Source organism: Cygnus atratus, chromosome 11, assembly GCF_013377495.2.
Source record: "Cygnus atratus isolate AKBS03 ecotype Queensland, Australia chromosome 11, CAtr_DNAZoo_HiC_assembly, whole genome shotgun sequence".
Classification (NCBI taxonomy): Eukaryota; Metazoa; Chordata; class Aves; order Anseriformes; family Anatidae; genus Cygnus; species Cygnus atratus.
In genome coordinates this window covers 11,880,557-11,905,344 of record NC_066372.1, presented here as the reverse complement: position 1 = coordinate 11,905,344, position 24,788 = coordinate 11,880,557, and the positions used below count along the sequence as shown (strand labels likewise).

Sequence of the window (24,788 nt, the reverse complement as noted above, 5' to 3'; positions counted from 1 at the left end):
ATGTTTGGCTGTTAGATATGATTTGAAAATTGCATTTCGCATGATAACACCTTTCTTATCTAGCCCGAAGGTTTGCAGGTTCATATTCTCCTCTAGCACCTTTGTGCAGCCCACCCCAAACCAGACTGACCATGCAAAGGGTGGACAGAGCTGCCAAGAACACTTGGGTATCTCATCCATGCTGCGTCCTTTCCTTAGAGCGCTATCTCTGGTTGGGTAGACATGTCGTATATATGAGAAGGTGATACATCTTTTCGCCAGCCTTTTAGATAGAAGCTGCATACTTCTTTGCAGTTCAAGAACTTAGAAATGGAGAAAGAAAGAATCAGTGGGTAAGCCAATTTTCTTTCTAACAGCCCAGGGGTTAGGGGGAAATGGAAGGAGAGAGCCAAGAAAAGTCTGTAAGTGTATGTCTAAAGTTGTTCTGATTCAGGCAGGTCAGTTAAAATATACTTATTTTGAACAGTGATGTGATACAATTCGTATTTTCGTAACAACTTTTCCAGGCTTGATATTCACTGCATATATATATATATATATATGTATGTATATGAAACATTTATATTTCTGTGTTTTTAACTAGGTATAGTTCTAGGGGCTAGACAACTTCAAAGTTGATGCTTTTTTGGCCTATTTGCAAGCTTTAGTTCCAAATACAGATTTGGATTTGAAGCCTGTCCCTCCTTGAAGTTTGAATTCTGTGGACATTGCTTCATAAAACATTTTAAAGAAGATAATGTCATTATGTAAGCTCTTCGTGATTTCTTTTCCTGTACCCTTTGGTTGTACATATTGAAATCCAAGCATAGAAAGCACCTACTGGGCAAGAAGGTGAAAGGTAATGTGTTTAATTTAACATTTTCAACTGGCAAAAAGACAGAGAACAAAGAATAGGAACAGCCAGTGAGTTTGCAAATGGCTAATAGTTAAGCTGGGTGCTCCAGGCTTCACAGTGGGTCAGATGGTGTTTATTAAAAATCTGGGGAGGTTGGAGAGAGTACAGAAGGAATGCTGCTTACAGAGAAGATACATGTTTTAGAGTCATTAAGACTCTGAATTGTAAAGCTCTCCAAAAAGATCTAATAAACCTACCTGAAGAGCAGATAAAACTGCTGAAAAATGCAAAGTAGAGCATGCTGGAAAGAAGTAATCTGGAGTTTTCGTAAATGCTGTCAAGTCCTGGAATGAAATTGTAAGCATTCAACAGAAAGCCCCAGTTATCAGAAAATTGGATGAACTCATCTGTATGGTATATGTGAGCAATGGATTAACTCTATTGCTTTCATTAGAAAAGAGAAAATGTTGTATTTATGTTTGTCACCAAGTACTTGCTAATTGTGTGTCTCTTGCTTAGTATAAAGCAGCATTAAACAGAGGAAACTAAAATGGTAGAAAGCAAAAGAATAGAACAGAGTCATGTTAAAGTATGTTAATGCTCTCAAAAAGTCAAATGGGACAGCATATCCCTTCAGGTGATCTTATGACGTCTACAAAAAAAATTAGCAAAAATGAGGAATGAGAACAGGAGAATGAAAATACACAATTCCAAAAATCACTGGAAGCAGCAGAAGGCTTTGCTAGGAAGATCAGCAGTAGGACCACCTCGATTAGCAAAGAGATTAATAAGATATGACATGAACAAATGCAGTGATTAGCACAGAGAAGTCAAGCCATGTCTGTTGGTTTATTGTATTTCACGTTTTCAAGCAACATGTTTTAACACCAGTATTGAAAAGCTCTTTCTGTGCAGTGCGTAATTAAGCCATGTTGTATAATTATGGTACCATTCCTGCAGGGAACTGGGCCTTAAAAAAAAGGATATAACTATGTAACCTTTAAAAAAAAAAAAAAAAAAGAAAAAAAAACACTGTTAGATGGCAAACTTACAGAATCTATTATCAATTTTTTTCAGAAAGAAATACACATTTTGACATAAAGCAATATTTAATAAAAGATGAAAAGAAACTTTCTGTTCAAGTAGCTATTTCGCAACTTAATTGTAGGTTTTCTTCTTGATTCTGTTGACTTTCTATGGAGAGGGGATGATCAGTGGTATGAGATGGTGTTGATGGTTTCTTTCTGGGTCTATAATAAGCCTTACTTCAAATTTTAGCATCTTGAGCTATTTTGAGCTAACAAAGGAAAGTAATGCAATGAACAGTTAGAGAAAAAGTAGTGCTGAAGCAGAGGTACAAATGTAAATAGTGTTAAATAAACTGCATATTTTCTTTTTATCTAATTACACTAAAGGAGATATAAATAGCAAAATAGGGATCAAGATTTAAACTCAGATTAAACTGTTAATGGAATTTGTACACCATAGCTCAGTATTATCTGCTTGGGCCACCTTACAAAATCAGCCTACCTTGGTTTGGGTTTCTCTGTTGCTTAGATGAGAACTGGAGTGCCATACCGAGACCTTCCACACACCTTGAGAAAGCTTCTTACATACTCTATGGCTTAAGCTGGCCTTTTTGTAGTTGACAAGTGCTTAAAAAAAAACAGTACACAGAGTTTAAAACTATTTTTATCTTCATAATGAAAAGTTCATTAAATTTTGAAACTACTGGGCTTGCAAGTCATTTGATACCCAGGCCTGCAAGTATGCTTATGTCCTGCTGACAGGACCACAACTCTCTTCATTTTCAAGGTCTTTTTCCTCTTTCCCTCCCATCTCCCCAAACTCTTGGGTCCCTTCAGCTCTGGACAAGTGTGTAGTTCTTGTTCCTGGTGGCTTTCCTTGCTGAAAGGTGCCCCACTGCCCATCTGTATGATCATGGGGCAGACCATTAGTTCACATGTCTTTTGTAAGGTGAAATGCTTAATCCGCACCTCTCTCCAAGGCAATAAGTGAGCAGACCATTAAATTAGCACGGAGATCTTTGCCAGCACTTATTTAAGGAAGAGGGGCATAGTGTATTATGTGTTTGGAATTTAGGCTAAGCAGGCAGGACACAGAGGTTAATGCCATTTTGCAGCTAACTCTGTTAGAAAGAATTTGACACAGACAGCATGTGCTTGGGGAAGTTAGGTGCCCCTTTGCATAGAGCACACAGCAGCAAAGACCAAACCTACTCCTAACATTTAGATTGTGCTTGAGTGGTTTGTTGATGATCTTTTTTAAATTACCTTATTTTTTTTTTCTTTTTGGTATCAGCCACCAAATCATGATTGAAAAAAGCCAAGAGAAACGTTTTTCTGGGGATGACATTGCACTTTTGTGCTACATCACACAATCTCAATTGTAGCGATTCCCTATGATTAATACCTATTTTTTAAAAAATGCTAGATAATCAAATCAGGTAAGAGCAGCAGCTTTCTGTCTGTAACCAGTTCCATGTGTTGGAGCTCTTCTCAAAACTGTGGGTACTCTGGAATTTGGTGAAGGAGTTTTAGCACTTCACAATCTGCCCTACGTCCTCATATGTTCGTGCTGCTCTGAACACAGGCTGAGACATGGCGAAGGAGAGACAGGCTGGGGCAGATAGGGAGAGAAAGCAGCTTTCCTTGGGCTGCCTTGTTATGCCATGATTCTAGGTGTTTACATTTGGACTTCCATGGATTTCAGACCTGGGAAACCTTTTCCTTTGCCCTCAACAGTGTCCCTGAGAACAGAGATAGATGCCTTGGTTTCCTCAAGGAGCTTACAACTCAAATGCATTCAAAAAAAAAAAAAAATCAGAATTGCAAAAATTGCAATAACTTGCCCAACAATACAAATAGCACTTTGATGGCAGAGCCCCAGACTGAACCCAAGACCTTCGGCTCAAGCCTGGGGCTCTGTCCTGAAGCTTATTTTTTACACAAGAAGCTATTTTTCCATTAAATTTCACTGCTGGAAGAGGAGTTATGGGAGTCACTGTCTGGTTTCAATTTTGGTCATTCTTCAAGATACATCTTGATAATTTGTTCTGTAGAAGCAAGCTTGAACTATGAATCAGCTGAAATTACTGCAAACACTGTTAGCATGCTAGTATTTCTTTAAAAGTTGACCTGTAAATACAAATTGTCTCGAACATGTCACATTATGCTAGAGATCACTGGATTTTACTGAATGGAGCACAGGTAGTAAAGAGCTGAAAAACTGCTAATCAGTAACAGTGAATAGTTGAAAAAGAGCAAGATTGGAATGTGTTCCCATAAAATATTCATTGAAAAAGCTTGAACAATGAAAATAACGCTTAAGAGACTGTTAGTAGATAATTAATTAAGAAAAAAGTCAATTGGTCTTAAATTGTTTGCTATGGATAGTTAGCCCATTTAATAAGAATTATCATCTTCCAGGCAAATGGCAGATAGCTAGTAAATAGGTTTTTTGTGGGAACTGGCTGGAGGGGAGAACAGCTCTCCACACAGCTGACTTTCAGTCACTTATCATTTTGAAGTAAATTCAGACCTTCTGGCGGTTTGTGTAATCTTAAGCCACTCTTTGTTGGAGAATTCTCAATCAGGTAGATTCCTTAGCTACACTGCTGTTTGTTTCATTAAGAAGGAAATACAATTTTAGTAACAAGGTGTGCCTTTGGCTTTGAGTTATCATCATGAGAGGGCAGTTCGGGTTTCCCCTCACTGCAAAGCATAGGCTTTTAAAACCGCTCCTAAGAATCAGCTCAAATAGCATCACGTGGCTGTGATTTTGTGGATGCTTCGTCCTACAGCTCACAAGACCGCCAATGATGTGTGTGGAAGTGTTCTGGCATCCTCGGCAAAGCCCAGCGCTGGTAGAGGTGGCTCTGGGCTGAGCTCTGCCAGGGGAGGACCTATCGGTGGCTGACTCTTTGCACACTTCAGTGTTTTTCTGGCAGAAATATCTGGCAGGCCATACTGTGAAACTAAATCTCCCTCTCTTTTTCTCGGTCTTTGTAAGTAGTTCAGTGGGAGATATAAGGTATACGGTGGAGAAACCTATGGATTCAGGGAAAGCGTATGCTTCGTGTTGTGCTCTGTGGGCCCAGATTCTGGTATTGGCTTTAAAACGGGCTTTATCTGGCCTGCTTCCAGTCACTGTGGTGGAGCTGACATTGTCTTTACTCCAGTATTTAGTAAACTGTAAATTAGGTTCTCTCCTTAAGCATTGTGCATATATCTAGCAAATAATAAATAGGATTAGAGGACAAATTACCCAACAATTATTCGTTATGTTAGCTGTCTTCTCCCTACAGCCATCTTATTTCCTGCTGCCTTCCCTATGGGATTACAGGTATTCATCTGGTCAAACACTGTCCTGGTATGTTCCTAAAAGGATTCCCACTGAGTCCAGTGAGACTTATTCATGTGTGTTTCTGGGTGTAGCACGGTGTGTGCCTGGCTTAGGAGAGTGCCAAGAAATAATACATAGGAGGCAAAACTAGAGCAGGGAGAAGTGTTTTCTTCATGGTTTTGTTTTGTTTTTTAAATAGGTGAGAGATGACTATGACAAAAATCCTGTTCTAACTCATGAATGCAACCCAACACCTGAATAACTCAAAACAGATTTTGGCCCAATTACTGGAAAGTAATTCTTCTCCTGTCTTTATGGCCTGTACTTCTGTTAATAGGAAGCTTCAACTTCATAAAAAGAAATAAAATTCAGCCTTAACGCAAAAGTAAGTTGATAGGGGGAAATGTTTTAACTTTAAAAAATACATGCCCCACTCAATGAACCTTTAAAACTTGCAAATGTTTAAAAAGAAAGGAAAAAAAAATCGGCAGCTGCAATTTGCAAAACAACACTCAGACACTAAAAATAAGTAATTTTAATCGTAAGTACCTCATAGCTTATTTGCAGATAGTTGTACACTCCTGGAAAAAAAAAATGTAATAGGCCTTAGGTCAGCTGCATTGATTTAATGCATTACTTAGGCTGCCAGAGCAGAGGTAGAATCTCCTCGCACTGCATTAGGAGTGCCTCAAGCCTCCGTGACTCCTTTTGATCAAATCTCTGTGAAAGATGAGTGTCATGCCCTCTTCGAGCCAGCTGTGAGGGGACTGCCCTGCGACTGGAGGAGCATGCTGGAGCACAGCACTCCGGGGCAGCGAGGTGAGAGCTGGCTGCAGAGGTGAGAGGCAGACACAACTTCGTACTGTAGGTCTGGAGAACACCAAGGGGGAGGATCCTATTTCACTCCCCTGTGCACAGCCTGAGCATACATCAGACCTTGAGGTGCTCAGAGTCAGACAAGAGTAAAGAGGCGTGTGATGGTTCTGCCTTAGTACTTGTACAGACAGGAGTGTTTCCAGTACTTCTTTGTACAACTCACTGAGGGAATGGGAAACTGTTTTATAGCTCTGGAAACATAAGCACAGTAAGAATGTCTGAGGTAAGGAAAGTTCTTTGCAGTTATATATGAATGTGTGTTTTTACTGTGCAACTTTTACTTGTGGTTATGCACTGTGGAGATATAAAAATTCTTGTAATGGTGTTGTTTTGGGTAATGAACAATGGAGGTGAAAGCTGTAGTGAAATGTACTCTCCATTTCTTAATTACTAAAAGATACTGTGAAAGTAGAAAACTATATTAAAAAATCCTGCTTTTCTTTCTGCTGTGCACTGTAAACAACTGTATGACTTTTCTATTCTACAGTAAGTAATGCAGAATTGCAGGCTGATTATAATAAGCAGAGCCATCACTTGTATAATTGTTTTCCAATTGAAGTAGTAGCATGTAAATCATAAATACTTGACAATGTTTAATTGTAGAAGTCCTCGATATACATTAATAACAATAAAATCTGTGCTTTGTGACTCAGATGTGTTCTGACTGAAGTGCTTTAAGCAGATACATTATCATTATTATGACGTATAAATGCACTGAAGAGCAGACAACAATATAATTTCAGTACGAAGTTCTTTTGAAATTACCACTAAAGTGGAATCTAATGTATGCCCTTTATATTCAATTTATTGCTGACTATTTAGCATCCAGAAAATAAGGCCAGTAATTCTTTTCTTAGGATCAGTCTGTTTGTAGGGGGGGGCAGAGGGAGGGGAGAGAGAGGGAGTGTGTGTGTGTGTATGGGGTTGTCGTCTGTTATTATTATTTTTTAAATATGTAGCTCATTAAGAGGTTAAATGCATCAGAATATAAGATGCTTATTTAATTTATTTTGATTTTTTTCATCATGTAGAAAAATAAACATGGTTTAATTGTCATCTCATACATAATGAGGTTTTGTTAGATGTGTTTAAGATACAGCATTTTACTTTCTGGTTTATTAATTGGGCAGATACTTCTAGTCCTCTGTGTAAGGAATCCCTGGTTTAAAAATGAGGAGAGGGCAGATCGCTAACCCAAGGGAAGGCTACTGATATATACAGGCTGTGGCTTATCCTTCTGTAAAATCCTGTGGATAAAAAGTGACACTATTCTTTTCTTCCCCTATTTATTTTTATTTTTATTTTTTGTATATAATTAACAAAAAATAAATTATGTGTGTTTTTTAGTTTGAATAATGTGGGGAGCCAGGCAACTTTCTGATATTTTGTGGATGTGAGAGAGAGAAAATGAATTGAACTGGTTTTGTTTTAATTTAAAACAAACCATTGTTTGAAAGGCAGTTAGCAGTCAATTTTCACATCTGATCCGAAGTTGGAGTTTGGTGTGCTCATTTAGTTGAGATTGTTATTCGAGCAATTTATATATAAATTTCTGTAATTCATGTAACTACTTGGCTTCTTGAACCTCGGGAGCTGATTGTTTGTCTTATCTTTTGGTGAGCTAACTCTGCGTTATGTTGCAAAACCTTGAGGCATGTTGTGTTTCTTCGTGTTCCTGCAGTCTGCAAGTGAAGTCAGCTTCATTAGTTTCATGATGGCACATCAGTGCATGGCTGGTGTTGCCGCTTCCTTCAAGCTACTCCCGGAGCATGATCTGGGCTGCCTTGGTTTGGATAAGCTTGTAAGGATTTGTCAGCCAGATGTGACAAGATTGTCAAGAGGCAAGTAAAGAAGGAGATCTGATATTAATCAGTGCATAGCTTGGAGCCAAACTTTCTCAAATGCAGTGTAGTAACATGTTCTTCTCATTTACTGCTTCTCTTTGTGGCTATAGAACTGCCACTGTCTGAGTTTGACGGTTAAAAGGGATGCCAGCTAATAGTCTTTAATTGTAAGGATACAATTCTAGGTGGGAAAAGATCATATGTTTCTATTTTTAACATCCTATTTGAAAATACAGTTCTATTTACTGCAGTTTGCTGGAAAATATGCTAGCGTTATGATAGACAAGACTCTGTTTTCTCTACTAGTTTTAAAATACTGAAATAGTGGCTCAGTGCTCTGCTCGAGGAATGTGAGGTGGGCAGCCTCCCTGTACTCCAGGTCATGGTGCAAAGTAGGACTTGCATTGTTTGTAACTGCTAACAACAGTGTGCGGTGCCTTTCTTTGTTCTGGTGATTAGAACAAAGTACACTGAAGAATACCTTTCTCACTTCTTCTTTTACTGAAAATGGATAAAATATTGACTTTCAAAGAACATATCATGTAATATTGCATTAGATCTATTTACATTATGTGTATAATGCTAATAAGTTTTTTTACGTATAACCAGTATAATTCTGCATTTCTGTGTAAATCAAACTTCAGAGTTTTTAGCAGTTGCAGCTTAACCATAGGTGAACGTGTAAAAAGTATCTAATCTTATGTTATGGAAAATACATTCTTGTTTTACTTATTGTAAGTATTTTTGCTTGATTGATTTTAAAAAGTAATTGTTCTCTTAATTCTTTGAACTACGGAACCATCTTCAACCTATTTAGAACCATAAAGAGAATGGCATCTGCAAACATATCCAGACGTGCAGGAGAGCTAAATTGTCATGAACGGGAAAAATTATTCCAAATTTTGGGCCATTTTGTGGGCTCACTATAGCTGGGATGAAATTCTGCCTCCTTAGGCTGCAACAAGATTTGGTCTTTTTATACCAAATGCCTTGACTTCCAGCTTCTGTGCCTGTTCATGGTGTTATTAAGAAATCTGTTCATACAACATTAAGCATGTCATTCTATTTCCTATCAAGTAAGCCAGTGATTTAGTTTGTTTTTAGTAATAGACTCCTCTATTATATTAAATATTTCCTGATAAGAACTGAAATATTCTTTTTTTTTTATTATTGTAGATTACACTTCTTGCTACATGTTTGTTTTTAAAGCACCTTTCATAGGATTTGGCATTTGTTAAATATTTTCATGCAGATTTGAGCTAAAATTTAGCTACAGATCTTGAATTCCAGCAAAAGATCCGCAAAATGCAGGGAAGAAAAGCTATTGTTTTGGCCCCTTGGGTCATCTCCTGCCCTTCATGACTTAAGTGGTGCAGGAACTCAGTTCCTATGTGCGGTGCAGCCAGCAGTTTTTGTCCTAGCAGATGCTACAGCTGAAGTTTTATAGCTTCATCACTTTTTTTTTTTTAATTCTCATTATATATTCGCTACCATCTAAAAATCTCTTTAGAGACTGAAATTTCAGTATTCAAACTCAAAGTAAATAATATTGAGGGACCAAGCAAAAAGTGAGAAATTCTAACAGGGAGACTTTTTTGTCATTTTAGGATAAAAAACAGTAACATTTTCTTTCCACACTTTAAAACCATGGTAGGATTGTATCTTTAAACACATACATGCTTTTGAAAGAACAAAATAACTGTTCCTCACTGATAATCAACTATATTTCAAATTTGAAGTCAAAAGGTTGGGGTTTTCTTTTATTAGCTATTTAAACTGGTGTTTGAAAGCCGTTTCAAGTTTTCTCACCTGCGTTCAATAAAAAAGAATACTAGGTTTTAAATTGTGAAATTACCAATGGAGCTACACTGTTGCATAAAATATTGCATAACTCTTTAGCACCATAGATAGTATCACGTGTATGTGTACAAATACTGTTTGGGTTTAAAATTTATGAAATTGCATTAAATGAAATTGCATAACACTAAATATTTCAGAGTGCTGTTATTTTTCTTTCATTCTTTAATGTATCTTTTCTGTCTGTAACAAGAAGGGGAAGAATTTAAGCATGTGTTACTTTATGGCTTTAAGATTCATGCAGCGGTGTGAGAAGCTGAAAATGTTGGGATTGTCTTCGAAACGTTAATTCACCCATGTTGCACACATATAACATTCTTTAAATCATGTAAATAGTTAAAGGCATATTTTAAAGGGTTTATATGCTTTAAAGGTCTTGTAGTTCATTTATACTAATATTCTTCATTTCTCTGATAACTTGTGCGTATACATAACATTTATTTCTTGTTAATGTAGGACTTGGAGTTAAATATTTAATTAAGCTTTAGATCTTGGACAGATCTGTAGTCTCAGCACTTAACATGGGATACATAGCATGCCAATCTGGTTAAATAGCCTGTGCACAGCTTATTTTCTAGTTTAAATAACAGGTATTGTTTCATCATAACAAATTTCACACCATTTCTGTTTGGTGACTTACCCTTACCCCCAAACCTTGAGCAGCTTTTCTCATCAGTTTGCAGCAACCTGTTATTCATTTTTGAAACACCCTAATATGAATGACTTTTCCTGTAAATTTTTTAGAAGGAAAGTTGAGATTTTTGTGATAAATACAGCTTAATAGTCAGCAAAATGTAAGGGTTTGTGATCTACACAGAGTAGGGCAGGTACACCATGGAAACTGTAGCACTATAGTTTATTTCAGGGTCAAAAGTAAATAACTGCAAGATAATGATAGGGTGACATTTTTCATTCCTTAATTTGTATTTCTTGTTTTCTTTTCCTAATTGAACAGTAAAAGAAAAGAGGAGCTAAATATATTCCCCAGTTTGACCAAGCTGTCTGTCAACACACACCTGTTGTTAACAAGCGAGATTAATTGCATTGCAAGCTAATGTATCTGCAAGCACGTTGTTGAATAGTAAAATTGAGCTTTACTGTCCAGTGCTTTTTGTTTAAAGAGTAACAGTTTGTGTGCGCACACACACACACGTGCACTCTCTTCGTATAATTATTTTGACAGTGCCATTAACAAGAGTTGCCCTAAGGGGCCCTTTAGGGTAAGTGACATGCATGAAGAGTGATTTTCATCCCGCAAGTTATGCTGTGATTGAAGTTTGGCCTCGTTAGTGTGCCGCCTTTCTCAGAAATATCTCCATTCTGCTTACTCACCTCGCTGCATTGCCCGAGACTGTCCAAAGCACCTCTATTAGCTGCTAAAGCTGCCGCTTAGCCGCAATTGGCTGTAGGATTTTGAGTCTTTACTTAATTCAGTCTCTTATCTCAGCTACTCATCCTCAGGACTGTTCTCAGTTACTAAAAGTTCTTAATAAAGTGGCAAGCAACATGTGGACTAGTGGCCCGTAATTCAGTAGCCGGCTCAAACTTTTAAATCCACAATCATGGTTGATTTGACCGTGTGGTACCATCGCATGGAAGTATTGGCTAATTTCAATTCCATCTTACTGAGCTGTTTCACTCTGTCCCACCACTTTTTGGCCAGTTTTGAGATGTTTTCATCAATTATTACAAGGACAATTAAACATTTTCAGCTGCAGGTGGTAGACTGCACCCGCAAGAGAGAGATTCAGTCCAGTTCTAGCCAAAACTTGCTTTATTAAGCTCCGCAGAGGGAGACAGTAATGAGATAATGTAACTTGCTTCAAAACCTGGGTTGTAAATACTCTGCTTACTTCTCAGGCTGTGACTGCTTAAAAGGAGGTCAGGTTTTGGTATCGGACCCCAAATAAACAACATGGATATACGCATAAGGATTCTGGTAATTAATGGGATGTATTCTGTGGTCTTGTCTAGAAACTGTATTCAAACTTGTGGCCTTTGTGTTCTTTAACAGTAAAAATCATAACAGAGTCTCCCCACAGAGAAGGTCTAAGTGGGAGTTTAGTGGTATCAGCACCAGCCAACATTTTCAGCACAATAGGTGTTAAGTTAAACTCCTAAATTCAGGCTTGGCCTCTGGAACAAAAGCTTTTTGTCTGGGTATTTTCAAAAGTTCTCGTACCTCCAGAGCTCGGTAGGAGCATACATGTTCAGCATGAACAAAAACCAGACCACTTATTGAGGAGCCATCATGGATTTAGGTGTAACCTCATGTGTAGTGGAGCTGGGAAAGGCAAGTTGTGGCCCATCTCTGTCTTCCCCATCTTTATCCTCGTTAGTCTCTTACGCAGGAGACAAGAATTTTGCTAAATTATTTTACTAATAAGCAGTTTGCCAAATGAATCATCTAGGGCTAGCATTTAAACATGTTTGTTAATGGGGAAGGTTGGAGCTATTTGGTCAGTGCTCTTTACTCTGTCACATCCACATCAAATTTTTCTCTATTTAATTGAAAGCTCAAAATATGCAAAACATCAGATGTTTTCTGGATACAGCAAACAGTAAGGCCTTCTTTCTTCTCATGAGAAATGTGTGTTGCTATTTATTGTGTTTATTAAATGACTCTAATGGCACTGTTAGTTTGTAAGAAATGTTTTTTGTGAGATATGACTGTGGAAATAGTGTGTGCATCTTGTAGGCACCTTTCTCTTGTTTTAATAACTTTATAGATTTATTTATTTTAGTCTTGAATCTTTTTAAACTTCAGTGAAGAAACAGAAGAATTTGCAACAGCCAAATATGCTTGCAGTGGACATAAATGTAGTATGGATGGAAAATCTTTTGTTCAAGGGGTAAGGCTTTCAAAGACTGGCAGTGAAGGAATAATCTCAGCGGTGTGTCAGTCTGTCAGTGTGTAGTGTAGCAGGACAGCTTTGACCTCAACCACAACTGACAATCTTAAACACGTGACAGAAGAGAACGTGGCAGGCCACAGGACTGGCCATGTGCAGGTTGAAACGCAGGCCAAGTCTACTTTGTCCAGAGTAGCCCTCAGGTAGGCGTCACTGTCGGAACTGGGTACACAGGTACAGGCATTTAAGTGCACTGTCACTTGGTGAGTGTCTTCCACATGCCCGGTGTGTCCGTTCAACTCTACTAACTTGCAGTGAAGAGTTTCCATGTTCTGTCCCTCCTCCAGCCGTACCCTCTCCTCTCGAAGTGTCAGGAAGAAGAAAATGGCTGGAGCCCTTCCCTGAAGATGCCTCAGGGGCCCTCCTAATGCCTCTACAGGCAGGTGGGATTCAGGCCCTTACTCGACTTGCAATAGGTTGAAATTTTCAAGGAAAAAAAGATGTTTAATCTAAACTCTTATCATATAATATTAACATGCAGTTTAAGCTTAATTGTAGGGCTAAGTCTTCAATGAGTATTTTATGAATTTACTCCATCTGGAGCAGCCCAACACCTTTGGTGATTATACTTGGAGTATACTGGAATATATTTTAGTTCCCGTAAACTGCAGGGAGCTCAACAAAGTAGCAAAAACTGAAGTCTGTGCTATGGAAGAAGAGTCAGGAGGGATAAACACATACAGGGTGGAATTCTACAAGTGTATATGGGATAGGTGTAAAGAACAAATATTTTTAGTGTGATGCAGATAGACACGGTTGGGTTGTAAGATGGATGAAATATAAATTGAGAACTTGCTCTAAATCATTACAAAAATGACGGACAGATCTATTTATCCATGGAGTATATACCTAAGGAAATTGGCAAAAGTTGTCTGACCAAAAAAAAAAAATGGAAAATGTGCTAACTTTCTTTGGGAAAATTAGGTGGGATGACCATAGCAGATGTTGCTTGTTGCTAGAAGTCCTCAGTAAATGAAATGAAAATTGGTGTCTGTTACATTCTGTGTAATGAGAGCTTCTCTCACGCATTTTTGTACATGTAACTCCTCTTTTTTTTTTTCCTCCAAACTTGCATTTTAAATTGATAGGAATATCTGGTCTTGGTTCCAAAAGGTGTTCCTGTAATATAGCATCAGTGGCACCATTTTGTAGGTAATTTGCAGAGCAAAGCAGCGAAGCTCTGGTGCTCTTCATGGGAAGGTAGTATCTTGATGAAAAGCAGTTTACAAAGCAAGGAATCACTTTTGTGCAGAGAAAGGGAGGGTTTTTCTTGGATGACAGAAACAAGCGAGGGTGCTGACCCGTGCATTACTGATGCTAAGTGGTTCTGGGGCTGTCTGGGACTTGCTCTGCCATTTTACTGGTGTCTGCACGTGCAGTGCTCAGGGAGTGCAGAGAGCCAGACCTGCTTGCTAGTGTGAGCCGAGATCCCTGGCTCAGTCCTGACAGGATCTTCAATATTTATTTCCTTTTTAATTTGGTTCCCAAGCCGGAGTGCTGTCAGACTAGATTCCATTTAACATAGAGTGAGGTTTGATACAGTTATACTTCCATATCATTAGGTAATCACAAACACTCCTATTGCCCATCCTCTTACTGTATTGTTTTAAACCTGTTAGGACGTTGCAATTGCAAGTGAGCATAGGTCCCTGAGGGCTTCAAAAGTGCATAGATGATCACAAACTTATTTTATGAAATGAAGCCTGATTATATACCGAGAATCAGAATGAACTTGTCCCATTAGCTTGTACTTTTCTTTAGCTGTGAAGGCTGAGAGTGGGTTGAAAAGAAATGTTCAGTAACTTTTGAAGTGTAATCGAAACCACATCAATATCTAGGGAAAAAAAAAAAAAAAAGATGTCAGCAGTCATGACTTTCAGGCAACAGATGTTAAGACTTTTTTCAGTGATTAGTAGTTAGGTGTTTTTCAGCAGCCAGTTTAATGGTTAATCTCTCTCTCTTGTAATGAAGATTCACCTGTATTAAAAATCCAAAATTCAGATTCTCACAATCTTGCTGGTAAAACCATATAAAAATTTGATCAGAATTTTCAACTCAAAAAAAAAAAAATCTGCTAATAATGGATTTGGAAAGGTCCTTTTGTGTGTGGAGGACAGAGTAACTGGAAAGCAATAACAAGATCCTTCATGATAGCATAAGTTTGTTGTTTTTTTTTGTTGTTGTTTTTGTTTTTTTTAACATCTGCTTTATGTTTCTGGAAAAAGAAATGAAATAATAGACCTGAATGAAAGGGTTGCACTTAAAAAAAATTCTACTTTAATTTCCCCCTACATTTCCAATCCTTTAATTATGATTTTGAGGCTTTACATGTATGCAATATAGAAAGTTATTCCTTTGTTCTGTAGAGCAAAATTGTGTGTATATTCCACTTGTTGGGAAAATAAAACTCATTAAAAGACTTGATATAATTACAGTACCTTAAGACTAAGCATGTTAAGGATAGTAGGATTAACATGCAGAAGACAAGCATTTTAATCTCATGAATTTTTGCCATGTTTCTGTTCATTAAACTCCAATACAAGTTAATTTGGGCAATAATCAAAATCCATCATTTAAATGTGATTTTTTTTTAAGTCGAACAAAGAGTGACGATTTTACATTGTGACTCCAGATTATTTTTAAAGTTAATTTTGCCGTGTTATGTGTGTTCTGTGACTACATTAATGCAAATGTTGCTGGAAAAGTTTTTGGAAACAGGCTCTGATAACCACAAATAAAAGAAAAAGCTACCAACCTGAAAAACACATTTGTTTCTTCTCAGGGATTCTTACAAGTAGTCTTTTAAGTTAGCAACAGATAGTGATTTAAAGATACACCTTTGATACATTAGCAGTATACAAGCTAACCACTTCTAAGAGTGGTGTCCAGAAGCATTCACGTATTGATTTGAGGAGGGGTTAATTTCATATTTTGAATAGAAGGAAAACTATACTCCCTTTCTCTTCACCTCTCTCCTATATGTAAAACAAAATTTGCCTCTTATATGTTTTCTATTTTTTACATGTGAAATCTTCTACACCTATACAGGAAGACAAATACATGTACCTATAAAGAAAGTTCTTAAACAAATCTATAAAATGCAGAATTCCATGTGGTATATCTTTCTTGGCCAAGTATACAAAATAAGAAGAAAAAAGTTGTTTTAAAGGTCAGTGGTTTGTGGAACGTGTCCAGAGGAAAAGGAATAGAAAGAGGAAAAAAAAAAAAAGGAATCACAATTAACTTATCATAAGAATGCCTTTTTTCCTTGTACGTATTTCTGTTACTTCTTGCAGAAAAAGGAAGTAATCTTTTGTAATTTTGTCTGGAGAGACTACAAAAGATGTATTCGTGGAATTCAGCTGTAGCTTACTGAACTTAGCAGCATTGCCTGTGGAAGGGGTTCAGTCTGTGCAAGTCACAGAACGTTATGTGTTACAGAGGTAGAAGAAATAAACTGCATTATTGTTTGGTATTTTATGATAGAAATTAATTATCAGCAAACTACACCTTTTTTTCAGCCTTTCCGTAAGAAATTTATGGCTTTTTATTGTTATATTAAAGGATTTTAGCATCCAAGTGAAAATACATTCTCCATTAAAGTGAAGCAATTCACATCGTGTAGGGTGTTGATGTGTATTTTATGACTTTATGGGGAACACAGAGCTTTTCTCAAGAATTCAGTATTTTGCAGTGGCTCCTTTAAAAGATTAGAGGCAAAGTGATTCAGAGATTTCAATAGCACTGTTGCCACTTGTTCCCATCCTTCAAATAAAGACGAGTCTCAGCATCAAGTCACTGCAGCTTGGAGATGTGCTTGTAAGCTAAGTCCTTGCTAAGCCAGCACCTGAGGTTTTGCAATTCCAGATTGTCACGTAAAGCAGTAGGCATTCAATGTCCTCCACGTGCTTGTTTATAACAGACTCTTGTATGTAGCATACTTTTCTGTCCTGAGTCAATCTAATGCTCCAGGTCAAAAGAAATGCCTGTGGCAAACCCCACTGAAACTACTTTTCTCCCATGTTATTTTCATTTTAAACATTTTCTCTCTCTTAGCCTGATTGCCCAAAAACTTGCTACTTTGTACGTTTTCCAAACTGCTAGTGTGGGGATGCCAGCATTTAAAACGTTATTTTTTTTCTTCAGATCTTGTTTTGCATTTCCATGGGTATTAGTAAGTAGCAAAAGTACCCACTTTGCATAAGACCCTAGGAGCAGGAGTAACAGCCAGTAGTGGGCATAGCTTTGCCTTACTTCATATTGCTTCTCTGTCCTTTAAATATAAAAACTTGTACTTAAATATAAACCATTTTGTTTTAAGAATGGAAAATTTCAGACACACATTGCAATCACATAATCTAATAATTTTTGTATAACAGTGCAGACTTTCTGCACATAAATTTCTTCACTTTCCCACCCATAATAAATATTCCATTTATGTAAAACCTATTCTCAGTATCAGATCTAAGCAATACGGAATCATAGAAATGCTTTGCTCTATAGCAATCCCTATGGAGCTTTAACTAGGACCTCAAAATTGTCTGTCTGCCTTCTGCAGCAGATAGGCATGTACAGAAGAAAGCATATATTCTAGGAAGCAAGTTTGTATTACCATGTTGATTAGGAATATCTGAATACTAATTTGATTTGCATTATAGATTGGTGAAAGTAAAGTAATGCACAAATTGTACCATACAACTGGTTACGATCTGTTGGTGTGTTCTGTTTCACCTGTTATCTCCCAAGCATTTCCCTTACAAAATCCGACAATTGTAGTGTTTGAAGCAATGGAGTACTTGTTGATGAACTTTGTTACTGAGAAATGTCAGTGGAAGTCTCTTTGGCAGGATGCACATACTCTGTGTGGGTACTGCTGGCTGTAAGGAATGAGTCTATGCAAAGATAGCATATCACCCATTAGTGCTTCCTATATTGCAATAGACGGTTCCAGCATGACTTGCAGAGAATGAGATTTTCATCAGTGTACCTTTTTCAGACTTTTCTGTAAAAAGCGGTGCTTACATGAGGATCATAGCTTAGGTGAATGCCCAAGAACAGTATATTATTGTTATAAAGGTGCAGCAGCCTAAATGTATCCACAGGAGTGTTGCTATGTATATATATCGTTAAATATTTTGCTTCCATAATATTCTAGTGCTTTAGCAGGTGGCTGATTCTATTTATGCAAGACTACCTCTGCTTAAACTCAGGTTTTGCCTGGATTACTTATATTGCACGTTGATAGGTATATGCTTGTATATTATCTCTGTTTTCATATGGATTTTATGCATGCATTGTATATGTATAATGTGCACGCCCTAGATAGTGCTTATATATTACCTATCAATTTTTCTATTGATTTCCAGGCTATCCGATGCACTCTGGTGAACTGTAGTTGCCAGTGTTTCAAACCTGGGAAAATAAATCAGCGACAATGTGACCAGTGCCGGCATGGATGGGTAGCACATGGTAATACTTACTCTTGCAGCCTGTATAGAACATGCTAGGACCCTCCTCACACACTCTGTGTGTCACACCCCTCTACCCCAATATTCTTTACATTCAGTTTTATGTACTCATGTTTATTTATGTTTTATGATTCTCATTTCAGCCCTGAGCAAATTAAGGATTCCCAACCTCTATCCATCAAGCCAGGTAGAAATAGTTCAATCCAATGTTGTCTTCGATATCAGTAGCCTCATGCTATATGGAACCCAAGCCATTCCTGTACGCCTTAAAATTCTGCTAGATAGACTTTTCAGTGTTCTGAAGCAGGAAGAAGTGATACAGATTCTCCATGCTCTGGATTGGACACTACAGGATTATATACGTGGATATGTGCTACAGGTATTGAATTAAGAGGGTTTTTTTTTTATGACTATGATAGTTAAGGCATATTTCAGAACTTTTTCTAGCTTAATATTATCAGTAGTTCACAATGTGTTAACAACGTGGTAGATCTGAAAGGCAGTAATAGACGTGTACAAGTACAGCACCACAAAAGGAAGGGTGGGCTTTTGGTCAATGCTCTCTTTTTACTCAGGCTTAACTGAAATCTTTCTATTTTGCTCAAATCTAACAAAGGTAACCCAAGATAAAAAAAAAAAAATAATAATATTGGGAATGTCAAAGTAAAGGCTTCAGACTTTGATCACAGTATTATTTAATCGGTGAGTTTACTTTAATACAGCAGAATAATACTGTGACAAATAAATTTGCCATCATTTCAAACACCAGGGACAATCTTCATCTCTGGTATAGTGCTTGCTGACCTTACTGGAGCTACATTAAGGATGAATTTGGCCCTGTGTGCTTACACTGATGTTACTCCTTGCTACTGTGGAAGTTACCTTTTATGTAAAGTAACATTATGATCTTACATTATGACACAAATCAATATTTAATGGTCTTGATAATCTTGCTTTTTAGTGTTAGGATTAAAAATATGGAATCAATTACCTTGAACCTCTACCACATGAAAAATTTATAATGTTACGTTCTTCATCATCTTAGAAACTCTTACATGCACTGTGAAAAATCTCAGTAGGCCATCAAATACATGTTCTGTGATAAAATATTTATTGTAGTTATTGGGAAAAGTTAGGCATAGCTAGAGTTTGAAAGAACTCCAACACTCCAGTGTAATTACAGCTGTGCTCTGTGAACACTGGCAATAGATCAATACAGGTTCATTTGTTCTCTGATCTTAGTTGCTTGGAAGATTATTAAACTTGCAATGAAAGAATACTTGACTTAAATGAGGAGCTAAATCTTGGTCTGATTGCTCTATCTCTGCCGTCTGTAGTTACATGATACTGTTGTTCAAATGATGTGTGTCTTAATTTTTGTGGAAAAAAAATGGTTTATTGGAAAGTATTACTGTTAGTTCAGAAATAAATAATATCACCAATGTGGTAAGATTTGATGAAAATATCAAAGAATTGCCATTAATCTCATTAAATAGAATCATTTTATGATTTTGCTAGACAAGAATTTCTAGCCTCTGAAAAAATAATAGAGACTGGGGGAAAAGGGGTTTTCTGTTCTCCTGAACTAATATTTCACTCTTTTTTCTTTTCTCTTTAGGATGCTTCAGGAAAGGTACTGGATCACTGGAGCATAATGACCAATGAAGAAGAACTGGCTACTTTGCAGCAATTTCTTCGTTTTGGAGAAACTAAGTCCATTGTAGAGTTAATGGCAATTCAGGAGAAAGAAGGTCAATCAATTATAATACCACCACCAGCTGCTAATTTGGATATTAGGGCATTCATAGAGAGCTGCAATCAACATAGTCCTAATTTTTCTGCTTCCTTGGACAAAATGAGCCCCACTAACATTCATCCCTTTGAGAATATTGTAAATAACATGGCCTTCATGTTGCCATTCCAGTTTTTCAGTCCAGTGCCTCCACCTTTGATAGGTTCACCACCAGAAAGACACTTGATTGATCAAGGTCAAGACCATAGCAATGAAACTAAACAAGATGTTCATATACCATTTTCTGAAAGCAGCTTCTTAACTTCTAGTTCTGCACCATTTCAAGTTGACAATGAGAGGAGCATAAATGGTCCAGATGTCACCACTAAAACAGAAGATGATGCCCTTTTAAGTGATTCCAGTTCACATAATACAGCAGCAAAGCTTGAAATGACAGCACTATCTCCAGAAACCAAAATGAAATCTGTTGAAAAAAATGGCACTGGGCCAAGGAAAGGGCGTGTTTTCTGCACTGCATGTGAAAAGACATTTTATGACAAAGGTACTTTGAAAATACATTATAATGCTGTTCATCTGAAGATAAAGCACAAATGCACAATTGAGGGCTGCAATATGGTATTTAGCTCTTTGCGTAGTCGAAATCGTCATAGTGCAAATCCTAACCCCAGACTCCATATGCCAATGAATAGGAATAACAGGGATAAAGATCTCAGAAATGGTTTGACCCTTGCTGGACCTGGAGATAGTAAAAGGACAGAATTTACAATTTTAACTCCAGATAGCAGAACTATTACCAGCTATGCCAGCTCTTGTACAGACGCAAAGGGTCAGGCTGGATTTCCCAGTATTGGACAGAATGGTGTCCTCTTTCCAAACCTAAAGACAGTACAGCCTGTTCTTCCTTTTTATCGTAGCCCAGTTACACCAGCTGAGCTTGCTAATACTCCAGGTACTCTTCCTTCTCTGCCTCTCGTTTCTTCCTCAATACCAGAGCAGCTTATTTCAAATGAATTGCCATTTGACATGCTACCTAAGAAGAAATCTCGTAAATCAAGTATGCCTATTAAGATAGAGAAAGAAGCTGTTGAAACACCTAATGAAAGTAGTGATGTTGCCAGTTCTGAAGATGATACACGTCTGCAAGTGGTAAGCGATGGAGAGCTTGAGTCCTGTGAGCATAAGATAGAGAAGCGGGTGACCGACAGGGTGGAAAATCACCCCCATTCAGGTAATTCATGGAAATCTATCTCTGGGGTAGAGGGCCCAAAGTATTTTGAATCTGTCTTTGCGCCAGATAACAAATACATCAAGGATATCTCTGAAAATGAATTGCATCACTGTGAGAAAGAGGTTAAACCAGAAGAAAACCAACCATTAAAAATAGTTCCCCATGAGATTATATATGAAGATCCAAAACACCACCACAATGATGTTATAAAACCAATGACTGAACCCCCCATGTATATTAAAGAGCAGTCAAAGCGCAGGATTCCTAAAGATGACTGCCCTGAATTGCAACACCACTTGCTGACCGGGGGCTTTTTCAGCACTTTGTCAAACAGGGGTGCTGCCATTCCTTGTTTTGAAGACTCTAAAGATATGGATCATGTCAGTCAACATGCACTAGGGATTCAGAAGGAAGAAAGCCGCTTTCATTGTGACATCTGTAAGAAGACTTTTAAAAACCCTTACAGTGTAAAAATGCATTTTAAAAATGTACATCTCAAAGAAATGCATATTTGCACAGTTGAGGGTTGTAATGCTGCTTTCCCTTCTCGTAGAAGTCGAGACAGGTAAGAAATTATAAACAAAATTGTATTTATTTTACCATCACAATGGAGCCTAATTTGAAATTAAAATGAGTGTTTGAGGAATGGAGCCTGCAAAGATTTTCTGTGTATCCTCGTATAACAGGTACGATAACTTATCAGAACATTCGTGAAATGAAAATCCATTGAAAGAAACATTTCCTTTCCACTAGACTACGAGGTATTAAATAAAGCCATGAAAATTTCATAACTGATAAAGTCTTCAATAGTTGAGAGAATGCTTTAGAACATAAAGGGAAAGCCACAAGGGTATGAATTCAGCAATTTTCCAGTAGATGCATGTGTGGACTTATATGTTTAATGTGTACTTTCATGTGTATTTTAATGTATACAGTTTTCTTTAATGAAAAAGCAATGGGATCAATTCAGGAAATCTTCACTTATCTTTGTCCTTGCATTACGCAAGGATTTTGAGCAGACAAAATCTTACAGGGAAAAAGCCCGTAAGAAAGCACGATTACCCTATGTCAGTACAAAATTAACGTTACGCAGTGCTAGTTGAATTAATGCTATCTGGTGTGTATAGACATTGGTAATGCCTTAATGTGAGCTTACATACTAACTCCTAAACAACACCATGAGCTTATTCAGTTTACTGTTAACTGCAGTATTGTGTTGCTGCTAGTCATTTTATTTTAGTCTATTATGCACCTAGGCTGAGAAATAAGGAATTAAAGCTTTATTGTTGACCGTCAGTTATGTATCTGAATGGATAAGTGATAGATAACAAACCTGTTTAAGTGGGACTAAGTCTTGTATTTTTTCTAACGCTCTTGTAACAGTGTTACAACAGATCTTGGCTGCAGAAAGCATGCCTGGATAGTAGTTCAGAGTGACACAAGGTTTAGATTGCCTGTAATCTGCTAGGAGTACTGGAGCCAGCTGATGCAGTCCAGAGAGAGGATGAGCCAGTCTTTGAGGACTGGCCGCTGCATCTGAGATGCACAGATTCATCTGCTGCTGGCAGGGCTTCATACCCTGATCTGCTGCCTGCATCTTCCCAGATGTGAATTCCTCTCCACTCTAATTGTGATATGGGCCACAGGAAAGAAGGCCAGCAGGAAGATTTGCATTCACATGCCACAAATTCCTTTCCACACCAATATATTCAGTCAAGTTTTAACATAGGTGCTTTTGGAAGGTTTTTTGTATTGTTTCTTTTTAAGGCACAAAGGACAATTGACAAGAAAGTTCACAAACTTTATGCAAAACGGTAGTTATTTGGAACAACTTTGCAGAAGTTTCTAGACTTTAACATAGAGTGCTGTGAGTGCACGTGCAAAATATTTCTGTGTCCTTTCAAACAGTTCATGGTTTGGATGAAACTGGCTTAGGTGATGGCTAGGGAAAAATGAATGTTTTCCCTGTCTTGCAATAAATTCAGTCTTCTAACCAGGGTCTGGAGGTTCCCAGTGAGCTATTGATAATATTCAATGAAGAGCAGTGATTTGTATGCTTTGGTGGTTTTAAACCGAATCCAGAGATGCCCATTCAAAAACTGCAAGTTGCATAAAATGGTGCATTCCTTCATTCAAGGATATTCCTTTCAAGGAAAAGCTCTGTACTGATGTTTACAGCTGCATCCTAGTACATGGTTACAGTAGTTAAGAGATCATCAATATATTTTGCAGACTCAGGTGTCACTCCTTTCCTGCTTTGTCTGCTGGGGAAGGATCTCATTTCCTCTTGCCCTCAGCCCATTCTCTGACCTCAGTTCAGTACACAGAAGTTTTTTAGTCTGGTCAACAACTCTTTTAGACCCAGCACTAGATCTAGTGGAGTGAACAGCTATGCACAATGCAGGAGAGAATCTCAAACATTGATTTCTGTAGAGTTATTTCTGATATATGCCAGTGTAAGCAATTTCAGATACCCAGTCACATGTATAAATCATCCATGTGCACTCCCACTGCAGCAGTTGGTCAAATTAGAAGCATACAGTTCATGCATGCTACTAAATATTGATTTTTCTCTTTGTTAATGATCCTTATGAAATAACTGTTAAGTGAGGCAAAACACTTTCTTGCTAAGCTTGTCTTTGTTCTTTTAGACATAGTTCAAACCTAAATCTTCATCATAAGCTTCTGACTAAAGATACACTGGAATTCAACAACCATTTCAATGCAGCATACCTCTTGAAAGACATGGCTAAGGAGTTTTGTCAAGATGTCTCTTTAAAACAACATGTTGGACATACTTCTGTAATCTTCAAAGGAATGAACAGAACAGGCAGCTTGGTTTTTCCAATGAGCAAAATTAGAGAACCCTGTTCTGAGAGTTACGGATATGATCCATTGAATGATGGAGCTGTTCTGGATCTAAGCACTACTTCCAGCATTAAATCTGAGAGCAGTGCCCATTCTTCTTGGGATTCTGATGGAGGAAGTGAAGTGTGCACCATGCCCTTGGATGATAGTGATGAAAGCTGTGAAGGACCCAGCCTAATGCCTAACGATGAACTCTACCAAGACTGTACTTTAATTGAGAAAGCTAATCAGAACTTTATAAATTTACCTTCCAGTTTGCCAATAACTTGTCATATATGTCAAAAAACTTACAGTAATAAGGGAACTTTCAGGGCTCATTACAAAACTGTGCATCTCCGCCAACTCCACAAATGTAAAGTCCCAGGTTGCAACACAATGTTTTCATCTGTTCGCAGTCGGAACAGGCACAGTCAAAACCCTAATCTGCACAAAAGTCTGGCTGGGTCACCAACTAGCCTACAGTAAGATCATGCTGATCTGAATCTGTTTCTGCTAGGAATTAATCATTTCAATTAAGGAATGTGTTAAAAATAGTTTTGTTTAAACTCATTTGACTTCTAGCCCACTCAACAACCACGGTCAAATTCTTTTCTTCCTTGTGTGCTCTCCGGCAGTTTTATTTAGCAAAGCTTGGTGCCATAGATTTTGTGCAATTGTTTAGTTTGATGTAAAGTAGCTAGTGCTTCTGCAAGGAAAAGAAAGCAGTTTTGAAATGGGGAAGATATGGAGTCACTGACTAAAGTATTTCTGATACCTGTGAAGTATTATTTGCCACAGTAGGA

General features: G+C 37.6%; 1 protein-coding gene across 1 annotated transcript; it reads left to right on the top strand.

Annotated features, from left to right (window-relative positions):
• The first annotated feature begins 4,017 nt into the window (after window positions 1-4,017).
• BNC1 (basonuclin 1) lies at window positions 4,018-24,649 on the top strand. Its single transcript, XM_050713047.1, has 7 exons — window positions 4,018-4,065; window positions 5,842-6,038; window positions 12,545-12,629; window positions 18,056-18,158; window positions 18,301-18,536; window positions 19,776-21,703; window positions 23,790-24,649. The coding sequence occupies exons 1-7, from the start codon at window positions 4,018-4,020 to the stop codon at window positions 24,469-24,471; spliced, it is 3,279 nt and encodes a 1,092-aa protein (XP_050569004.1). The 3' UTR covers window positions 24,472-24,649.
• The last annotated feature ends 139 nt before the right edge of the window (window positions 24,650-24,788 follow it).

Excerpts from the sequence above, each read along its gene's own strand:
- BNC1 (XM_050713047.1), top strand. The coding sequence starts at position 4,018 with ATGTCACATTATGCTAGAGATCACTGGATTTTACTGAATGGAGCACAG. Across the intron at positions 4,066-5,841 it reads TTTTACTGAATGGAGCACAG|GCTGCCAGAGCAGAGGTAGA; the intron begins GTAGTAAAGAGC and ends TGCATTACTTAG. Across the intron at positions 18,537-19,775 it reads TACGTGGATATGTGCTACAG|GATGCTTCAGGAAAGGTACT; the intron begins GTATTGAATTAA and ends TTTTCTCTTTAG.